This window comes from Perognathus longimembris, chromosome 28, assembly GCF_023159225.1.
Source record: "Perognathus longimembris pacificus isolate PPM17 chromosome 28, ASM2315922v1, whole genome shotgun sequence".
NCBI lineage: Eukaryota > Metazoa > Chordata > Mammalia > Rodentia > Heteromyidae > Perognathus > Perognathus longimembris.
Window position 1 is genome coordinate 93,093,249 of NC_063188.1, and position 18,635 is coordinate 93,111,883.

Genomic DNA, 18,635 nt, shown 5'->3' on the forward strand with positions numbered 1-18,635 from the left:
GATTTCTTATGTATATATAATGAATATAAATATAGATTTTAGAGAGTGCTGATGTTTTAATGAGATAGAAAGAGAATAATTGAAAGATTAGTCAACATGGGGGCAATTCGAAATGAGAACATTTGAGCAAGAAATGTCTGGGAAATTTTTTGGAAGAGGAATAGAACGAGTTTGATTTTTGTGTGAGTAAAGGACAGAAAGGATTTATTCTTATATGATAAACAATGAGAAAGGATGTCTTAATCTGTTTCCAGTTGCTATAAGAGAACACCTGAGGATGGGTGCTTTATAAAGAAGTGTTATTTAGGGGGCTGGGGATATAGCCTAGGGGCAAGAGTGCCTGCCTCGGATACACGAGGCCCTAGGTTCGATTCCCCAGCACCACATATACAGAAAACGGCCAGAAGCGGCGCTGTGACTCAAGTGACAGAGTGCTAGCCTTGAGCGGGAAGAAGCCAGGGACAGTGCTCAGGCCCTGAGTCCAAGGCCCAGGACTGGCCAAAAAAAAAAAAAAAGAAGAAGTGTTATTTAGTGTTGGAGACTAAAAGTTCAAGATCAGATAGATCTGTTGCTTTAGCCTTTCATGAGAGCTCCCGCATGGCCACATCACATGGTGGATGACACTACAATGGTAGAATAAGCATGAGAAGGATCATATGGCAAGACAAGAAACGAAGAGTTAGGCTTAGTCTTTTATAACATCAAACTCTATTAGAAAGTAATCAGAATTCCTTAGAAGAAAACCGCTCAGAAAGCCATGCTACCAATGACCTCTCACTACATCCTGCCTCTTAAAAGTTCTACTACCACAATATTTCCACACTGAGGACCCAACCTGTAACACACAAATCTTGCAAGACAAACCAAATGCCGAATCTATATCATAGGCTTGCTATGAAGATAAAAGATGAAGTCAAAAGTCTTAGTCCAGAAAGAATAGAATAGATATATATATCCAGCTGGCCTGGTGGCTCATGATTATAATCCTATCTTCTCAGGAGGCTGAGACCTGAGGATGTGACTCAAAGCCAACCCAAGCAGGAAAGCCTGTGAGACTCTTATCTCCAATTAATCACCAGAAAACTGGAAGTAGCTCTGTGACTCAAGTGGTAGAGAGCTAGGCTTGATCTAAAGAGCTCAGAGACAACCCCCAGGCCCGGAGTTCAAGCCCCACAACCAACAAAAAAAGGAAAGGAAGAAAAGCATTAATATATCCATTAGAGGTGTTAAGTTCTACAGTTATTCCTGGAGCCTACCACAAAAGTTCACAATCATTTTTCTATCTTAGTATAAAATAGAAATCTGCAAGGCTTATATCTTAAATGGGACATGTAACTTCAGATCAAATTATTTCTGCAACATAGATCATCCAAATCAATCTAAATAGAAAAAATAGTGTGATGATAATTTGCTTTAAATGTTTGTGTTAGCATGCAAGTGCAGTATGAAGGGATTTCCTTGTGATATTTCCATACCCATGGTACACTTTGAACAGATTTGCCACATTCCCATTGTTACTCTCCCTCCTCTCCACTTTTTCAAGCAGTATTTAGTATGATTCAGAATGTGTGTGTGTATATGTGTGTGTGTGTGTGTGTGTGTGTGTGTGTTTGGTGTATATAATATCCTTCAGGAATACTAAGAGGTGGTGAAGCTCAAAAATACTACAAAATTTAATTTAGAAGTCAAACTTAGAAGTTGAAATTAAAACAAAATGGTTTGTTTTATTCTTTCTCAAAACACTTAGCTATTTGTTTTGAATTTCTAAGCAAAAAACATAAAATGATAAAAGAGAGTTGATTTTCATAGTTGACACCAGCACCAGAATGCCAAAAGGAAATATTTCTGTCTTTTATGTTTTACTACTCTGAGAATTGCACACATTTTTTGAAAAGCCAGAAAATGGAAAAAAGGAAGAAGGAGTGTCCCTTGTGTTGTTTCATGTGCCCATGCTTTGATAGTTAACAGTTAAACTCTACAATTGGAGGGACCTTTGCTCATTTTTCTCAGTACCCTGAGATTCCTCATGTTGACTGTAGGTTAGTTAATAGAAAAAACATCCTTATAACTCATAGAATTAATGACAATGATAGTAAAAGTAGGCGTGAGGAGAAATAAAATATAGGGAACACTATGTTCTTAACACTGAGTAACTACTTCCCATGGATTACCCTGTTTAATTCTTTAAACAGTCTTGTAAAATCAGGATTATCATTTCACAGAAGACAAAACTGAGATTGGGGCAGTTGAGTAATGCATACTTAAATTCATATCTGCAACCAGTCAGCTTTAGAGAAAGTTCTAGAAAGTTGTGAGTAGATTCCACATGATTCAACCATACTGAGTAAAGAGAATAATCCCCACTCAATCTTTGGATGACAATCAAGGAAAGAACTTGAGACTGTTGCTAATCATTTAATATTGTTTTATCTCTGTAGGTCTCTCCCTATGTCTTCCACCTGTGTATATAATAATGCTGAGGACAAGCCACCAACTTTTTCCCAAATCAAGTGGCTTATATAAATTCTACATGAGAATACAAAGCTTCTATTCTGCATGAGTCTAGATAAGGCACAAATATAAGTCTCTGCTTCATCCTGGTTGGTGTGTTTTGCCTCCAGGCTGTATATTCAGTTTAGATTATCTCTAAATGCATTGGGATTTGAGGCTCAGGCTGAAGGATGAGAAGACACCTTGGGCATGTTCTCATGACCGATCGCCAGAGCCCAAGTGTACAAGCCTCTGTTCATGTCATGTCTACTAAAACAAGTAACATTGCCAAGCCAAGAAAAAGACTGAGAAGCACATTGTGCTCACCATGAGACTATGGATAGGGTGACATGTTTACTGTAATTCTTTAACAGTGGAGTAAAGAATTAGGACCTACACTCACTCCTATCCTCTTGTTGTTTTAATTGTTATCATATCATTAGCTCTCCCTCATTCTCTCATCTTGCTTTCTAAATGGAGGTATATCTCATCTATAGTCATTTGGTTTTTAATATCTGAGTTGCTCCCTACTGTCTCAGGTTTCCAATATTACTTTCCTTGAAATTTCCCCTGTGCCTAATACAATAGCATTCACACAGAGAGCACTCAGCAAATGGTGTTGACTGCCTGCCGTCTTTAAATGCATATCTGGAGAGACACTAAAGGCAACTGGCAATATTGCACTGACTTGTTAGTAACCTGACTTAACCCAGACAGCCCTAAGACTGTAACAACCATTACCTGGAGAAAAGTTTTCTGATAACGAAGCCAGCCAATTCTATTCAAATTTATTCAGAAATTCCATGAGCATAAATTAGGGCACAGCTCTCTTTATGCAGACACTATCTGCTTATATCTTACCTGACAAGGCTTGATTTTTTTTTCTTCCTCTGCTATTAATCACAGTTGGGTTCTTCTCCATAAGTTCCTTTGAATGAGCCTTTTATTCCTAAATAATGGCACCCAATATTGGTTATTACACCATGGAACTAAGCAGCCAGCAACACTGGATATTAGATAGGGTATTATCTCTGTAACTGAGTCGCCCTGCCAAGTAGTTTAGTATGAACTCTTGACTTTCCAGACCAAATGCAAGTCTGACACTCTAAATGACTTGACAGCCTACTGACAAACCTCATGGAATGGTACTGTGTTCCGCCATGTGTGATGGTCTCAGGCGTCAGCATTATCTGTCTGACAGCTCATAGAATATTTACAGGTTGTTATTCGTGAGGAATTTTAGTTAGCCATAAAGATTTTCACAGCTATGTCAGGCATTAGAGGTCTTATTCATCACTCTCTCACGACCTTCCCCTTTGGAATGTAGTCCATCTGTCTCTGCTGTTGAAATCTTTATGGAAAATCTGCCCATCTCTGAAAGTTTAGTAAGTGATCTTCAAGACTTCATTGAATATTTACTTTTGATATATGGTGCAGACATATAAAGCGCTATTCTTAATTTAATGTTTTGAAAAGTGTTAAATTTAACTCAGCTTTTTAGATAAATGACAGAAAGTTACACTTTCCTTTTTAAAATTATTTTTTATTCTTCCTTAATTTTCCTTTATGAAATTTTCAGCCCCATTCCTGTATGTGCAAGCTTTTGAGGAATGCTTACTGTCTCTTCAGAGCTTGCTTGTTCTGTCCCTACATATGCAAATTAGCAAGTTCTTAGGATGCTTGTCAAGTCTCAGTACCTTTCCTTTTTTTTTTTTTTTGCCAGTCCTGGGCCTTGGACTCAGGGCCTGAGCACTGTCCCTGGCTTCTTTTTGCTCAAGGCTAGCACTCTACCACTTGAGCCACAGCGCCACTTCTGTCTTTTTCTATATATGTGGTGCTGAGGAATCGAACCCAGGGCTTCTTATATATGAGGCAAGCACTTTTTGCCACTAGGCCATATTCCCAGCCTGAAAGTTACACTTTCTACAGGAACTATATGCAGCACATCAAAAGAAAACAGAAATCATAGAAATTGCAGTAGGAAAAATGATACAGTTATATTCCGCTTCAGTAACTACATGGAAACCTTAAGACTATATTGTAATCTTGACTTTTGACTTCAGGAAACTACAAAGAAAGAAATAAGTTTGTCATGTAATTTAACATCACAAAACCCTGCGTATGCTCATGAATTGGGCAGACTGGTATGCAGGGCAGGGGTGAGGGATGACCAACCCTCTGATATTATCTCTCTCCATATTTCTCTCTCTTGAAACTCAAATGTTCAGGCAGGACCTACTCTGCTACTTCTCCATGCTGTCTACAATTGAGAAATTTTCCTGTTGAGGTCACCAATGCTCATGAGATCAAATACATCTTTAAAAGAAAAACAAAAATGAACTTCTGAGCAGGGCACTGGTGGATCATGCCTAGCTATTCAGGAAGCTGAAATCTGAGGATCATGGTTCAAAGCTAGCCTGAGCAGGAAAGTCTGTGAGACTCTAACTTCATTCACTTAGCAGGTTTTCAGAATTGATCCATATTATCAAACATGATAGGTCTTAACTGGGCACCGGTTTTTCATGCTTGTAGTCCTACATACTCAGAAGGCTGAGATCTGTGGATCATTGCTCTAAACTAAACCCAAGCAGACAAAACCAAGAAACTCTTATCTCCAATTACCCAGCAAAAAGGTGTAGCTCAAGTGAGACACTTCATTGAAAAATGCCAATCTTCATTGAAAAACGTAAGCAAAAGCATGAGGCCCTGAGTTCAAGCCTCAGTAGTGACACAAAAATAACATAGGCAGGGATTCATTATTTTTAAATTCTGAATGGTGTTATTTAAAAATGTGTTGTGTGTGTATAATTCACTTTTCCTTCCTTTAAAAAATCCATACATTTTGAAAACCTGAGCTATATTTCTAATACTTTTGATCTTTTTGCTCCATTGAGTCTTGATGAAAACTCACCTTCCAAATAATTCAACATGAATATGTTATCTGAAATCTACCTGTCAGCATAACTTTCTGCCAATGAGACCTAATAGCCTAGTAAATAAATCTGAAAAAGCTAAGGTCATCTATGCATTATCACTACCCTATACACCAAATTCATTTAGTACTGACCTCTCTGCTCTACTCTTCTATGTATACATTACCATCATGCTAATTCTTTCATTAGAAAATAGTTGGTGACATTCTAAAATGAGTACATCAATCAGCTCATAAGTCCTATTGAACAGAATTTATTGGACAGATGTCATTAATCAAAGAAGGTACACAGAAGAACTATAAGATTAGGCAGTTAGATAGTATTCAAAGGCATTGTTCTTTGCCATATTTTATACTGCATGTGGCACATTAATAATAGTTAGGAATGCATTGAAGGGCTAAAGACAAATACTGCCCAACTGAAGCAGGGAGATTGATCCCATAATTGCCATCATTCAGACAATGTCTCATAGGTATGTTTTACAAGCATTATTTGTATAGCAATTAACATTTGACAAAGCAATTTCATATTGATTTTAGTATTTCATCCTGACAATATTTCAGTAAGGGAGATATAATTAGTCTCATTTTGCACATAAGGAAAATAGGACTCAAGAGTAAAAAGTAAACTTAAGATCATGAAGTGAAGCCAAGACTCAAATCTAGTTCTTCTGAATTTATCTATGTTCTATGCAAAATTGAGTTGGGCTTTGAACTAGAAAGCCAGTGATGTTCTAAGTACCTTTCTAAATTCAAAGAGTTTACAATATGTCAGAAGCAGGGAGTATGAAAGACTTATTCTAAAATAATCCACTGTATCAAATGCTATATCTAATATGCCTTGGAAACTATGTCAACAAAATGCCATTGACATGCAGAAAATTGATTTTTGTCATTTTATATGGATCAATAAAGAAAGACTCCCATTGACAGGAGTATAGTTGATACAAAATGCCTTTAAAGGTGTCCATGGCCTTTAATCAAATAAATATACAGCTAGAAATTTTGCTTTAAAAATTAACAAAAATATGTGAAAAGGTTTACCTTGTAGGATGGGAATTGTAGCCTTACTGGAAAAGAAGAAATCTCTTTATTAGATTATGTTCAGCCATTAAAAAATATACTGTAACACAGCAAACTTACTCTTAAACATTTGCCTTAGAGAAATGAAAATTTATGCTTACACAAAAATCAGTGCATGCCAAACTGGAGGTATGGCTCAATTAGTACAGTTCCAGCCAGGAGCAGAAAAGCCTATACATAAACATTAATACCAGCTTCATTTATGAATGCAAAATATGAAAAGCAGCCTAAATATCATTCAACAGTTGAATGGATAAATAGGCTATGATAGAGCCATCATCTATATACTAGAGTATTACTAAGCAATTAAAATCAGTTGTTGATAAACATAGAGATATGGGTGAAATTCAGATGCATTGTGCCAAGTGAAAGGAACCAAGTCAGTCAATATGAGATTTTTATCACACTACTGAGAATACAATTTAAAACTATGGAAAGAAAGCCATGGATAAGTGGTTGAGACACTATTCTAAAGAAGAGGAGACTGGAAAGAACAGAGGAAACTGTGTCTGTCTGTGAGCATGGGGTTCTGAATGTATGGACAAGAAGCATTGGGGTCATGTGAATAAGAGGTAAAGTGAGGTTGTCAGGATGTAAGGGCCTTTGATACCAAAGGAAGAAAATTTTAAGTTAGTGTATATACAGGGAACTTTTGAAGGTTTTTAAATAAGAAATAGCCATGTGCTCTGAATAGTGCTTTGAAGAAATTAACATATTCGGCGGCTACACTATCCTAGCAGTGAAGCTAAGAAGAAGCCACCAAAAATATGAGACTATTCCCATAGAGAGGACAAGAGTATCTCTGCTTTGTCCTCTACACCCTCCACATCTACTCTCCTCACTTCCCTGAGTTGCTCTGGGTCTTGAATGTTGACCTGTGTTCATGGATGGAATCCTGGACCCTTTTACCTCCAGGGTAGATTCAGCCACTGAAGCATTATAGTAGGGAACAGTGGGAAAACAGAGAATGAGGACCAAATTCTTATTCCCTGAGTCCCTCACTGCCTGAGACTCCAAGAATGATCCTATCACATGAACATTTTAGAGCACATGTAAAATGGCTCTCTGTTATTTGTTCTTTTTTTTTAGAATATTATCTCTTGTGATTTCCCTACACCCTGCACTCACTTGAGAACAGCTTTTATTAAACTCTCCTCACCTAATTTGCTATTTCCTGCTAGGCCCCTGATTGATAAGAGTCCCATTATAACATACGTTCTTCTAAAACTGAATGTGTGTTTGTATTGAGGCTTGAACTCAGGACCTTGCAGTCTCTTTTGGATTTTTTGGCTCAAGGCTAACACTACAACTTGAGCCATGGCTCTACTTCTACCTTCTTGCTGGTTAGTTAGAGATAAGAATCTCACAGATTTGTCTGCCTGGGCTGGCTTTGATCTGCGATTACCAGATCTCAGCCTCCAGAGTAGCTAAGATTACAAGCATGAGCTACTGCCATCTGGTTCTAAAAGACAAATATCCTGAAATAATGAAGTCTTTAATACCGCCACTCCACACACACTTTCATCTATCTCACCCTTGACTGCAATAACCTCAAATGAGGCTGGGCACATAATGTATATTCAATAAGTACCAGTTGGTTGATTTTAGTGCTGGAATAGATATGTTTATTTAAAAATACATAGAGACTAAAATTAAGCATAAAAAATAGGAACTGTTTCTTTATTATGTACTGTAATATCACCAGCCCTTTGTCCAGTGCTTACTATATAGGAGGTATTTCTGCATAATGGATGGCTAGGGTTAGGTTTATTTCTCTAGGAATTGGGACTCTATTTTTGTCTTTATCAAGTAAAAATAAATCTTACCTCTTTTGCAACTAGCTGCTCTGAATTGTGTAAATGATTTATTTTGGACCTTTAGAACAGAACCAATGGTGGAAATTACAGATTATAGAGAGGTAGATTTTCTACCAACAGAAAAGGAAGCTGTTTGTAATCAGCAGGAAAGCTTTGGGAAATTCAATATAGTGACAATAAAGTTGTTCAAGCAGCTCCTGGACAATCACCTAGAAGCAATGCTGTAGCGGGTGAATTAAAAGTCAAATATAGTAGCCTAGCGCTGATGGCCCATGCCTGTAATCCTATCTATTCAGGAGACCGAGTATCTGAAAATCAGGTTTGAAGCCAGCTTGTCCCCAATATACTACCAAAAAAAAAAAAACCCAGACATGGAGCTGTGGCTCAAGTACTAGATTGCTAACCTTGAGAGAAAGAAGGTCAAGGAGTTCAGGCACTAGGACTTCATTAATGATTTAGAACAGATTTAGAACTTTAGCCATGCTATTTCATGTGGTCTTAATGACTTTAACATGTGCAAAATGAAAATAATACCTAAAGCACAATGTATCATGGCCATCAAATCGATTCATTTGCCATGTTCCAGGCACATAAGAGATTTTCAATAGCTTCTTATTCCTTCTGCCACGCCCACTTCTACATCAAGCATTCTCAATTGGCACAAAATTTTCCCAAGGAGCAAATATTGGTTGCTAGAGCAATAAAATATTATCTTTATGTGTAAAGCACAAATAGCATACAATGTTAAACAGACATGTAGTGTATATCTGTAGTATTAAAAATCCATGGAAGGCTAGGGTGAGTAGATAAAAATGTTCAAACATTTTCTGGAGGTGGGATGGGAAAGTAATGAAAAAAGGTTTAAAACATTGCTTTCTGCATCAATATAAGATCTATCCATTGTTAGTATTTCCCCCACCTCAGGTCCTCAGCCCCTCCCACTAGCCTCCAGTTCTACCCATACCTGAACTCCCTGCCCTAGAGCTATAATAGACCACTCCCACTCACCACTCAGACTTACCTACTTCTGCTTTAACCCCAGAGCTATATAAGCTACCACCTGGGTAAGGTGCAGACGCCATATTGTGCTCTTTCCCATGGGAGATATGGGACTACTAATAAACCTCCTTATAAACCTTCTTCTCCTGTCCCTGACTATCTCCGCATGGTGCCTTGGGACAGCTGGGGCAGATTCTTTCATCCATAAAAACATAACTAGAATTTTCACCCTTCTGATTAACTACCAGTGACTAACAAATACTCCCTAAAATGAGTTTCTTTGTTTCTCTCTCTTTCTCTCCCCTTCCTTCCCTTCATGTTATGTGTGTATGTGTGTATGCGTGTGTGTATGCATGTGTATATGCGCACACGTGCCGTGTGTGTGTGTGTGTGTGTGTGATGGTACTGATAATTGAATCTAAGTTCTCATAAAATCTATTCAAGTGCTCTACCACTGAGCCACATGTTCATCCCTACCTAATGTCTCTTTCTGAACCCTAAAAGTACGTTTTCTATTTTTTCATGTTTCACATCATTTCCTCACTTTTTGACCCAATGATATAATAAAAAAAAGTCCAAGTCCACCAAATATGAGAAAAGTAGAAAGAATAATGAACATGTATTTTCATTAGAATCCCAGAGAGGACGATTTTGGCATGGTTTAAATAATATTAGCATGCCTTTTTAATTTTCTGGTTAAGACTCTGTGTAGACTAAAATATGGTTTACCACCACGGTACATCATTTGACACATTCTGTTCATCATGCATTAAGAAATGGTTGAAATCATAACTTCTTCTCAATAGTGTGGCCCACATTTGTGGCCCAAACCACCTTGGGCACAATATTGAATCCTGTCACCTTGAAGGAGGAAAAACATCTGACAATAAAATTGCTGCTTTTTGTTGCTCTTACTAACATACTATATCTGTAAGGCAAGAGGAAATTCAGAGGTTGATTTTGGAATAAATAACTTCATGTGTAGTTTACTGCTTAAATTCAGTAGACAATACCCTATGGTGGTGGTGCTGGATGATAATGAAGAATTTTTACCCTGGAGAATGTGAATCACAAAGCTGCACTGGAATTACACGTAGTAGTTATAGAAACATCTGTATAAGAAAATACCAAAGGACAGCCTGGTGTCATATAAAAACTATTTGCCAATAAATCTGCTTTTGATGGGCTACTAAAAATGGACACATCGGGCATAAAAGATATGTGTGTCTATTACATTGGCTGGCTTTGTGAAGGATGACAAGCTTCCACTGGTGTACTGAGATAAGAAACAGCTGCTGTTAGCATAGGCACTACTGCAAGAAATGAAATGATAATTCCTGGGACACACTTAGGAACATTCCTACATATCTGACCAATGTTTGAATAGACCATCATCATCTGGCAGCCCCAAATGAACTTGCCTACAACTCCTTTAATAATCTCTTAGGAAGAAGCATTGACTGAATCCAACGCCATCATCCAATTGTGTGTCGTTTGTGAAGCAAGTAGTTCTGTGTGTGCATGTCACAGTGATGGGGCAGAGAAGGAATGGGAAGTATAGGTTGTTATTTTTCTTTTTCTTCTTGCATCAAGGACATTTTTTATGAGTGTGTGTGCAGATCCCAGGGCTTGAACTCCAGTCCTAGACACTGTCCCTGAGCTTTTGTGCTCAAGGCTAGTGCTCTACCACTTGAGCCACAGCTCGCTTTCTGGCTTTTTAGTGGTTAATTAGAGTCTCATGGACTTTCCTGCCCCAACTAGCTTCAAATCGTGATCCTCAGATCTCAGTCTCCTAAGTAGCTAGGATTACAGGTGTGAGCCACCAGTACCTGGATAGAGATAATTTTGAGTATAAAATTTCATGGTTTCAAATGACGACTGCAAAGCAGTTCCTTATGTGAATTTATAAACTGTGACTCAAAGGCGAAAAATACCTGTTAGGGAAGAAAACTGTACTGAATCTCACTATTAGACCTATTTCATAGCTACACATAAAGAAAACAGATTTCCTCCTTCAAGAAAAAAGATTAAGGGGCTGGGGATATAGCCTAGTGGCAAGAGTGACTGCCTCGGATACATGAGGCCCTAGGTTCGATTCCCCAGCACCACATATACAGAAAACGGCCAGAAGCGGTGCTGTGGCTCAAGTGGCGGAGTGCTAGCCTTGAGCGGGAAGAAGCCAGGGACAGTGCTCAGGCCCTGAGTCCAAGGCCCAGGACTGGCCAAAAAAAAAAAAAAAAAAAAAGAAAAAAAAGAAAAAAGATTAACAGTGAAGAACTCCAAGCTTAAAAGTTCTTATACACCTGGTACTTGTAATTTTTTTTTTAAAAAATTCTTTTTACATTTCAACCACTCAGATCAAGTGTATTCTGATAATTCCTCTGGTATGTGATTAGGGGAATCTTTTTCTTTATGCATAACAAGGCAAAGTCAGCTATAGATTATGTACATATATATATACACACACATATATACTCAAGTGTGTGTGTGTGTGTGTGTGTGTGTGTGTGTGTGTGTGTGTCTTCTTATCATTCACTACCTCAGTCAGGCACCATAGATTTTCTTCTCTCTGCTACAAAGATTTGGACCAAATACTCTCTGGAGCTCTTCCTTTTCTAATACCGTGACTATTTAAGAAAAGGCTACACTGAGCAGTGAGGGGGTTAAGATTGCTGGCTCTCCACTATGCTTCCTGTCAAAGCAGGCTTGGGTTTTTATAATTCCCAAACATCAGACTGACCAGGTGGTTCAGGGATTCCTACTCAAATTTTTAAATCAAGTCTCACTCAGTCTGTCAATGAATCAGAACAGAAGGGCTTTATCTTACAGAAGAGGCAAGAGAAGAGTTGGAGAATAAGGAAGGAGAGATGCTGGAGTAGAAGGGAAGGAAAAGGAAGAAAGGGTAGAAAAATGGAATGGAGAAAGAAAGAAACAGAAATTAAAGGCAACAGACTACTTCAAAGCTATAGTGATGTCTTCTCTCTCTGTATTAAGGATTTCTGCCTGACAAAATGGAAAAAGTATAATTAGCAGCTAAGTACAAGTGCATTTCTTCAGACATTTAAATGACCTCTCTCTAAGGCATAAAGTATCATGTCGGATTAAAGGTTGGATGATTTGATCCCTCTCTTACTCCATATAAAACAAAGAATGTGGACTTTCATTACCCTTAAATTGTCTGGTAGTGGGTGAAGTTAACTTTTATTTGAAGCTCTTCTTTCATATTATTCAGTGTAGTCAAGCTTTGACATTTTCTTGCATCTCAATCTACTGTGCAGTGAATTTACTGTTAGACTGACTCAGAAGGGAGCTTTTTTGGAGCACTAAGAAATGGTGGGCATCAGCTGTGTTTCAATTTATTAGGGAAATGAACATTTAAAAAAGAATAAATGCAAAAGCTGTATGGAGGATCAAACTCAAGGTGTACATTTCTTAAAATTCCCATGTCCTAAAACTATGTTGAGGAGGAAGATCTTATTGATCAGGAAATGTATCCATGGTTATTTTGTTTTTGTAAAAAAATTCTGGCCAAGTAGTATCTGAAGGCTATTTGTAGAACTTCAGCAATCATAAGCAAACAAGCAAAATTCTATAATTTAAGCATTCACAAAAAGGCCAACAGCAAGCTGTAATGAAACATATCTATAATCTGAGGTAGAATCAGGAGTGCCATGAGTTTGAGACCACTACATAATAAGGCCACTGCCTTAAGAAATTAAAAAAAAACCAACAAGTTAAGGATGCTTAATTTGACTAATACAAAATAAAGTCATTATAAAATGAATTCCAAGCCTGTACTATACATCTATATATGAGCATATATATAACAAAGTATATAAAAGGATTTGTTACCCAGGCGCCAGGCTCATTACAGGCTCATGCCTGTAATCCTAGCTAATCAGGAGGCTAAGATCTGAGAATGACAGCTCGAAGCAAGACCAGGAAGGAAAGTCCATGGTATTCTTATTTCCAATTAACCACCAGAAAACTGGAAGTGGCACTGTGGCTCAAAGTGGTAGAGCACTAGCTTTGAGCAAAAAAAGCTCAGGGACAGCACCCAGGCTGAGTTCAAGCCCCATGACTGACACAAAAACAGTTTTGTTATACTCGACTACCAAATGCAATTCCATTGCCTTTGATTACCTCTTTTAACAATATCAAGCTAGTCAACTGACATTTCGAAGCACCAATTATACATGCAACTGGTAAATGAATTTGGATTCTCTTTAAACCTAACAAAAGCAAGTATACCAGAGTTGAAAGCATGGCACTTTAGCTTCAATAACTTAGAAAGTAAACAGATCACAGAAGGATGTTTCACCTGCTAAACTAATAAAGCCTAGTCAATCAAATACTAAAAGATATTAAGAGGCAACCAGAAATGTTACAAGAAACATGCCTGGTGGAGACACACAAAAGAAACCCCATCAGTCTATCCATTCAATTTCTTATCTGTTCTATAGGTGGAAAAATCCCCCCCACCTTTGCATTTATCTTTGTGCCTGAATGAGTTCAATTTCACTTAGATTAGGACAGAAATTTCAGAACAGCAGGTTAATCCATCCTGTCTTCATGGGCAACTGAGCAAACAGCCCAATATCAGTGTAAAATTGTAATTCTAGAGATTAATGTTGTCTTTCCTGTTTGCAGTGAATTTGACCTCCTTGCCTTTTTTTTTTCTATCCTTTTTCAGCTTCTGTTCAGGGTCCCTGGGAGAGAGCCATCTCACCAAACAAAGTGCCCTACTATATCAAGTAAGTCAGAAGAAATGTGTTCTTAAAGGAGCCTTTATTGTGTCTAAACTGTATGTTCACAAATGAATTTATTTTTAAAACACAGCATTAGCCTCACCTATAATACCTATTTCTTTCTTCCCCCAAAGAAGCTTGGATCGTAAACTTATACTAAAATTAGCACAGTAAATTTGCTGATGCAATAAGGAACTGCTTTTAAGAAAAAAAAAATCTTATAATGCAGTATCTATGGTATGGGGTGGGGGGGGGGCGGTAAGCAGACTCTTCACTATAGAACAAAAAGCTCCAGGTACTATTATGGAGAGTTGGAATGAAGCCTTGCCAGAAAAATAAATTCATTTATTTAGGGATTTTTCTGCATTTCAACTTCAGAAAAAAAAGTGAAGATTTCTCCATATATAGGTTCAGAGGCTGTTGTAGGTGAACGAATACATCACACATCCAAAGATCCAAAGGCAGGCAGCAGCAGTCCAAGATCTGTGGAGTTGAGAAGTTCACCCTTGATATGTAGCACTCAGCATTTGTTTCTTACTAATAACCTCAGAGGGCTACTCTTTTCCGGGATCATTTGTGTCAGTCAAAGGAAGGACGTTGTGGGAAATATAAATCATGATGCCTTGAGTTGACATGGAAAAAGAGAAGAGAACAGATATTGAGCTATTATGATACCTTAACAGTCCCATATCAGTCATACAGGAGAGTCTAACTTAAATTTAACTTTGAATTGGCTTTTCCAACAACAATTCAAATTAATTGCATTCATAAAACAGTCTTCAATACCAGCTGAAGTCTTTGAACTTGCTTTTGCCATGAGATTGACTATGAATATTAGATGTGTTCCCTTTTTTCAGCCTGCCATCTTTTATAGAGTCTGTTTTTATTTTTCCACTGCCCATCAATTCTAAATAATTCATTTCTAAAGTAATAACAGCAGTCCTAGATCTTCATTACTACAACTCTCAAGAAATTTGATTTCATGTCTGTATTTTGTTAAGTCAGAGAATGAGGGTAAAGAGTCTCTTTTGGTTTTTCGTGGGGAGACATATCCTTTAGGAAATGATTTACCTTTTATCTTATTAAATTTTTCCAGATGAGGTATCGGTTTCAAAAATGTTCCTATAATTTGCTTTCGTCCTGCTTTTCAATTATCCTGTTTTTAAATTTAATTCTATTGGCTTTGTTATATTTAATTCACTTATTTCCAGACTCTAAATTATATAATTTAAACATCTACTGAAATCACATGTTTTATTAAGTAATATATTGATTTAGACATGTACTATATTGCTTTATTTCCACTATATGTTTTATGGCACAGTTTTTTCAAACTATTCAGAGTAATTTTCTACATCAGTCCCTTTGTCATTGCAAACTTCATTTTTGACTAAGATGTTTTAAACCTACTTGTTCTTTAACCTACAAATAAATCTCTCACTTATTATATCCAATTCCTTTATGAGTTGAAATAAAAGCTCTCTTTTATTTTCTCCTTTTGTGAATGAGGGCTTAGAACCATCTGAGAATGAAAGATATACCTTTAAGCATTATTCTCTATATTACCAACTATTTGAAATTCATTCAAAGTTTCAACAACCCCCATCTCTTATTTCATTGAGCTTTTCCTACATATTTGTTCTCTCCTCTCTCTTATGACATCTAATACAAAAGATTTCAGTATGTTGCTATGGACAAGTAGAGAACAATTCAGTCTGCCAGTGAATCACACCTGTTATCCTAGCTAGTCAGGAGGCTGAGCCCTGAGTATGGAGATTTGAAGCCATCCCAGGGCAGGAAACTCCATGAGACATTTATCTTCACCTAACCTGCAAAATGTCAGAAGTGGAGTTGTTGTTTAAGTGGAAGAGTGCCAGCCATGAGCAGAAAAAGATAAGCAAGATCATGAGGGTTAAAGGATCAGTAAAGAAACTTCAGATACTAGTCCTGGCTCTGGCATGACCTTAGTATGTGGTCTTGAACAGCTCATTAGCCTATATAAACCTTGGCTTCTCATTTATAAGATAAGGAGTTCGCTATTAGTTTACATAATATATATCAGAGGTCCTTTTCAGCCCTCAGAATTAATGGAGTCATTTAGTGGCCTTGTCCAAATTCAGAAACCCTAAGATCTCAGCTTTTGGTCAATAATATTTTTCTTTTTAAATTATTAATTAGTAACACAAGTTCTTATTGTTAAAAATAGGACCTTTTTTCTAATGTTTAGCTACAGATTTGGTCTTTCAACTCGCAATAATTTTTTCAGGTACCTGTTTCAAGGACTCCAATCACTATTATTTTTCCTGGCTCAATAGTAAGAAACATAAAGCAATCGACAGAAAAATATTAATAGGAATGTCAATATGAGACCTTAAAAGCCTATGAGATGATCAGTTCCTCTGAATGAACAATTCCATAATTTCTCAAAGGTATCTCTGAAACTTTGTAGGAAACAATTATTGCTATAATTATAATCGATTTGAAATTATGGATTATATTTTTTGAATATACTCTAAAATGCTACATTAAGCTATAATATAAGGAGAATATATGTGAGTAAAATATACATTTGTGTTTATTTTGAAATACTAGAGTTTGAACTTGAGGCCTTGTACTGGCTAAGCAGGTGCTCTAACTCATGAGCCACTCCATCAACCCAATATATACATTTATTAAGAAGATTATTAATGTCACATGTATTTATGACTACCTACTACTATTGTCTAAAATATTTTATTTGAAGTATATGACTTGTATATGCAAGACTGAGATGGGCTTGTGCACTACTAAATGCCACTCATAATCTGAGATGTCTTATTGGTTCAAAAATAATAATAAAACAAGTTTATAATGACATTGCTTCAATCAGTCCCCATCCTTCCTCTTTCTTGTTTGTCTCGAGCTGAAATAAGAGTTTTTCCAGGCTTTTGCTCTATTTTTTAGTGCTTTAAAATTGTTCCTTTGCAACATGTGGTTAAACTGATTAAATAACAAGAGATTGATATGCAAATAGCCCAAATCCTAGTTAGTTGTTGAGTGTTGCGTTCATCCTTGGGATTTTAAGTCATTAACAGCATCTTTTGCTATAGTGCAAGTCAGGCAGTGTTTATGCCCATGTCTTCATCAGCTTTTCATATGATGCTAAGAACCTCCATTTTGATACTTCATACTAGATGTTTACCTAGTTTATTAGTCCATGCATACATCACTGTTATAGTTTTCATATTCCCTCTCCCTTGGGGCTCTCTTATTTCTACCAGCATCTCTTTCAGGTTATTTGATTACAACTTTCGTTGCCACTGAAAAAATAATCACCAACAATGTTCAACCTGTTACAACTGCCTTTTCTACTCTCTACCATTTTGTGTATTTTTGGCCTACTGTCAAACTCATGAAAATTTCAATATAATAGCCTTTAACCAGCTGCTGTGTTCTGTTAGGATTTCTTTCACCTTTTTATGTTGCAAACTCCCATATGGGTAAAGCAACCAGAGCCAAGAGCTAGGACTCTCTTGCTTTCTTAATGAGTTAGAACATTATTCTTCTGTGTTCTGGACCTGTCAGAAGAATTTAGGAGTTCCAAACTTGCATGCAGGATGTTCCAACATAGATGTCATAATAAGAACATAAGAATTATTGCACTGAAAATAGAAAAAAAATGAAGCTTATTGAGATTGGTTTGGGGAGGGTGAAGACAACAGCAAAGGGATAGAGAGAGAAATTCTGACCAAGGTATACTGTATGCATATATGGGTATGTCAAAATGAAATCCCCATATATAACCAGCTTATGACAATAAAAAAGAAATATCACATTGAATCTGATAAACAGGGCAAACATCCCAGAACTCTTTCCAAGATATCAGAACCAGTGGCTGTTTAAGTCATTTAACCTAGAAATTTTCATTTACATTAGGACATATCATGGCTATTTGTTAATGATGTATTATCAATCAATTGGCAGTGAGTTCATTTTAAAATTAAAAAAGTTTTAAACTTTTGCCATTTGTCATTTTAGCCTGGTCTTAGAAATAAGTCCCACAGGTGTACTGGTTTCTATATAAATCAAAGCATGTTTTAATTTCTCTTGAATTTGCATCCTTTAACCTCAAGCAATGACCCCAACAAAATGCTTTGGAATTCAATGAATATATGTATACTTGCTCAGAGTTGAATTTAATCACATATACCCCAATTATGCTCTTCATTTTCCCCTTCCTGGTCTGACAAATTCCAATCTTTTTTAGTTTAATCTTTTAGTCTGTCCTTGAGTGAAAGATAAGTTTTCCCCTTGATCATCTTAGTTGCTTTTTTCCTGGATCTTTTCCAGCTTGGTAATATCTTCCTTGGTATATCATGATAACAACAGCCCAAATATTGGGTATTAAGCTTGTTAGTATTGTCTCTAGTCTCCATTTGCTCATGAAGAAAGCAAATGCTCTTCACTGTCTCCCATTGGTGCAGAAATAGAGAAACCAATTGAGGTTATAACCTGTTCTCTAGATAGATAGATAGATAGATAGATAGATAGATAGATAGATAGATAGATAGATAGATATTACTTCTA

The 18,635-nt window shown here is 36.8% G+C and overlaps 1 protein-coding gene across 4 annotated transcripts in view; it reads left to right on the forward strand.

Moving 5' to 3' along the window:
* The window catches only part of Dmd (dystrophin), a 1,916,788-nt gene that overhangs the window by 1,700,256 nt on the left and 197,897 nt on the right, over positions 1-18,635 (forward strand). For all 4 annotated transcript variants that reach the window (XM_048336444.1, XM_048336436.1, XM_048336438.1 and 1 more), the window contains one exon: positions 14,015-14,075. In XM_048336444.1, coding sequence (XP_048192401.1) covers positions 14,015-14,075 — 61 coding nt within the window. The remainder of the gene's footprint in view (positions 1-14,014; positions 14,076-18,635) is intronic.